This window comes from Otolemur garnettii, unplaced genomic scaffold (genome assembly GCF_000181295.1).
Source record: "Otolemur garnettii isolate 467f Iridium unplaced genomic scaffold, OtoGar3 scaffold00024, whole genome shotgun sequence".
Lineage (NCBI taxonomy): Eukaryota > Metazoa > Chordata > Mammalia > Primates > Galagidae > Otolemur > Otolemur garnettii.
This window is the reverse complement of record NW_003852419.1, coordinates 6,140,080-6,144,612: the sequence shown is the minus strand read 5'-3', so window position 1 is coordinate 6,144,612 and position 4,533 is coordinate 6,140,080. Positions and strand designations below refer to the sequence as shown.

Below are 4,533 nucleotides of genomic sequence, written 5' to 3'. Positions count from 1 at the left end.
TCGAACCCGCCACCTTAGGTGTACGTGGCTGGCGCCTTAGCCGGCTGAGCTATAGGCGCCGAGCCCAAAAATCTAGTCTTAAAAGCATTGCTCAACACTGTAGAACAGAGCTCTTGTAATTAAATAAAACATTATTAATTATTTTTAATTGTCAAATTTTATTTTCACTGACTTTATTAGATTATGAGATCTCTATCTTACTAATATTCATCAAATATTTCTAAATTACTCCAAAAAATTTTTGAGCATATTAGCTGTTCTGAGGAGAACTTCAAGAATGCTGTTTTGAAGACACAATTGTAAGAGGGACTTTACCTAACAAATGCAATTCGAGTAACCTGGTTTCTTATACACTCAATGAATCCCCAGCAATAGGAAAAAAAAAATGCTGTTTTGTCTCAGATAATACTTAGCTTTTCCAAAGCCTTAGATCTTAAAAGAACTAAAAGAAAATTTGGAAATTCATCTAATCTGAGTGTTTTATTCTAAAAATTAAGAAACTGAGGCCCACAGAAGTTAAATAATTTATCACATGACTGTGAGAGGCCTTATAGTTATATAAAACAAGTAAGCTTTGCTGAGTAAATGCTTATTTTTTTTATTTCATGTAATTATAGGGGGAATTCTATATTTAATGGAAATCAAGGAGGAGTTTACATCTTTGGTGATGGACGAGGCCTTATTGAAGGAAATGACATTTATGGTAAGCATATGGATTGGATTTGTTTTATGAAACTTGTAGATTGGCCTGTCTTCATTATATGAGCAAAATGGACCATTTTGAAACTAACCAAGTGGGAAAACTAATCCACTTTCTTTAAATTCTCAATAAATAGTATTATCTGACATTTATTCGATAACACTATGCCAGATACCAGGGATGAAAATACAAACAAGACCCTAGTCTCAAGGAATACCTGTAGTTTTTAAGATTCACTTGATTGTTTAACAGTAAATAAATTATTTCTGTGGTAGTCTAATATAATTTGTACTACAGAAGGAAAATTCTTATTCCTCATTAAAGCTTTAAAATATTAATTTAGCAAGCAATTAGATATTATTGTGCTAGACACCAACATGTTCCTGGGCTTTCTTTTCTGCTAACACTAACCTGGATAATACTTACATAAATCATCCTTACTAAGTGTCAGGTGTTAACTTAAGTCATATAGTACATCAACCCTGTGAGGTAGATACTATTAAATATTGATCAAGGCTGGGTGCTGTGGCTCACGCCTATAATCCTTGCAGTCTGGGAGGCTGAGGCAGGTGGATCACTTGAGCTCGCAGGAGTTTGAGACCAGCCTGAGCAAGAGTAAGAGCCCATCTCTTAAAAAACAAGCCAGGTGTTGTGGTGGGCTTCTGTAGTTCCAGCTACTCAGGAGGTTGACCCCAGAGGATTGCTTGAGCCCAAAAGTTTGAGGTTGCTGCGCACAAGGCTGCTACAGCACTCTACACGAGTGACAAAACGAGACTCTGTATAAATTAATTAATTAATTAAATCTTGATCAGTATACAAGAAAGTAGAATTCTTGGGATTCTTGGCAATCTAGCTTCAGAGTCTCTACTCCTTTTTTTTTTTTTTTGGACCAGGGTCTCACTCCCAGGCTAGAGTGTGGTGGTATCATAACTCACTACAACCTCAACTTCATGTGCTCAGGCAGTCTTCTTCCCTCAGCCTCCAGAGTAACTGGGTCAGGTGTGTACCATCACACCTGACTCATTTTTCTATTTCTTTGTAAAGATGGGGTTATCTTGCTCTTGATCAGGCTGCTGTGAAACTTCTGGTGTCAAGCAATCCTCCTACCTCATCCTCCCACTACATTTTATAGTGTGTGTAGTGTTCTGTAAAATTCAATCAGCAGTACAGTAGCTAGAACTGTAGGCACTCGCCACCATGCCTGGCTAATTTTTAAAATTTTCTTATAGAGGTGATGTCTCACTATGTTGCCCAGGCTTGAACTCTTGGCCTTTTAAATGCATCTATTTGCACTCTTGGTTTCCTTAATTTTGTGTTATAATGCTCACTAAGATTCTAGTGTAAGAATTATAATACCTAATAGTAAAACTCTTACTGGGTTCTTCTAGGCTCCAAATGTTGACATTGTAACTTTTATTTTTAAATAGGCAATGCATTAGCAGGAATTCAGATTAGGACAAACAGTTGTCCAATTGTTCGACATAACAAAATTCATGATGGCCAGCATGGTGGGATTTATGTGGTAAGCTAATGAATACAGTTCTATAAATTTGTGCATCAAAAAAAAGGGGGAGGTAGCATTTCCCCTTTACCTTTAGGTAGGCTATATTCAACTTCTAGAGTGTGAATTTGTGGTCGTCTTTAATATTTCAATAATAAAGAAGACTCTTGAACTCTCTGCCACTTCCTGAATGATTTTTAATTTTATAGTGTGTGTAGTGTTCTGTAAAATTCAATCAGCAGCTGGCTAAATTTAGGTATAGGAGGTGTATATACCTTTTCATTAAAGTCTTATTGGCAGTATGGGCTTACATAACAACTGATTTGCAGTCTAGGATATACTTGTTATGCTGGACTTTGCCAACATGACTACTATATGAGTCTTGAAGTTTTATAGAAGCATTAAGTAAAATTGTCATATCACTGGAAGTAATAATACTACTGGACAAATATTTTTGTCTTCTAAAAAAGCCAGTTTTTCATTTAAATTTATGTTGAGACATAACTGGATGTCTTTCAAAATTTTGTATGTTAGTCTTGTTTTATCTCTCATCATGGTATCTGAAATCATTACAACTGATTAAGAAAATAAGGGAAGTGTCAAAAATATTTCACTTGATAAGCCAGATATAATTTAATTTTCATTTACATTTCTAGAGATGGGCCATGTCTTCAGTTTTCTGCTAAAAGTAAAAACTTGAGGAACATGAGGTCCTTACAATTTTGAAGTGATTTCACCATTAACAACTATTGAAATAACTATTAATTCACTATTTAATGAGAAGCCTTCAGTCTGTTACAAATATTAGAATGAAATAAGGAGAAAATTGATTGCTATGATTCTAAAAATTATTAAAAAACCACCTAAAGAACAGTATAAACATTTTGGAAGTTTAAGACTCAAGTAGAAGCTACATAAAAAGAATGTCATTACCTTCTTACCCAGATGAATCCCCTCCCCCTTCTGTAAAAGGGGTAATAGTATACACTCCTTGCTTATAAAAGATATATATAGTAACCAGTGTAACTTTTATTTAGCACGAAAAAGGACAAGGTGTAATAGAAGAGAATGAAGTTTATAGTAATACTCTAGCTGGAGTCTGGGTGACAACTGGCAGCACTCCAGTACTGAGAAGAAACCGGATACACAGTGGCAAACAGGTAGGATTAGCCTGGACTCTAGGATGGGAAGTAGGTTATTTTGTAAACACTTGTCACTTGAAAAAAAAATTTTTTTTAATTTTAGGTTGGTGTTTATTTTTATGACAATGGACATGGAGTGCTGGAAGACAATGATATCTATAATCATATGTACTCAGGGGTTCAGATAAGGTAAATGTTTTCACATTTGGCTTTCTTTTGGGAGGGAGTTGGGAGTATATGGGGTATGTAGAAGAAATTTCCTTACTATTTAATACCTACTCTTTATCTCCCTTTTGACTATACATTCACATTCTTATGACAGTCTTGACTTTATCAGAATGTAGCTTTTCTTAGTAGGACAGAAGCCAATGGCACATGTGCCATAAGAGCTCATTTTTACTGTTCTGTCCACTGTGAGAATCACATCAGCTGCTAATATCCTTCTTCATACTTGGAGAATGGACATCTATATAAAAATACTTGCGCACTATGCCTAGTGTATCATTGGCACTCAGTAAAATGGCAACTTCTGTTTTAATGATGTTTCTGTAAAATTAATATTTCTTACATTCTGTTTCTTATATATTAATGGTTTTTGGAACTCTAGTAGCCATGATCATATACAAACATACTTCATTTTATTGTCATTTGTTTTATTGAGCTTCACAGGTGTGTTTTTTATGAAATGAATGTTTGTGGCAACCTTGTCTGGAGCAAATTTGTCAGTGCTGTTTTTCAGCAGCATGTACTCACTTCATGTTTGTATCTCATTTTGATAGTTCTCATAATTATATTTAAAACTTTTTCTATTATTGTTATATGTTTTATAGTAATCAGTGATCTTTGATGTTACTATCATAATTGTACTGAGACATCATGAACTGCACGCATACAAGGCAGCAGACTTAACATAAATGTGTGTGTTCTGACCTGTCCACCTAACTGGTTCCCCAGTATCTCTGTCTTCTCAGGCCTCACTATTTCCTGAGACACAACAGTATTGGAAATTAAGCCAAGCAATATGCATAAAACCTGGCTTGGCACCTGTAGCTCTAGTGGCTAAGGCACCAGCCACATACACCAGAGCTGGCGGGTTCGAATCCAGCCTGGGCCTGCCAAATAGCAATGACAACTACAACTAAAAAATAACCAGGCATTGTGGCAAGCACCTGTAGTCCCAGCTACTTGGG

General features: G+C 35.6%; 1 protein-coding gene across 1 annotated transcript in view; it reads left to right on the top strand.

The window, feature by feature from the left end:
• FBXO11 (F-box protein 11) overlaps window positions 1–4,533 on the top strand; it is a 50,626-nt gene that overhangs the window by 32,889 nt on the left and 13,204 nt on the right. The window contains exons 11-14 of the mRNA XM_023512064.1: window positions 618–703; window positions 2,128–2,222; window positions 3,239–3,361; window positions 3,447–3,532. Coding sequence (XP_023367832.1) covers window positions 618–703; window positions 2,128–2,222; window positions 3,239–3,361; window positions 3,447–3,532 — 390 coding nt within the window. The remainder of the gene's footprint in view (window positions 1–617; window positions 704–2,127; window positions 2,223–3,238; window positions 3,362–3,446; window positions 3,533–4,533) is intronic.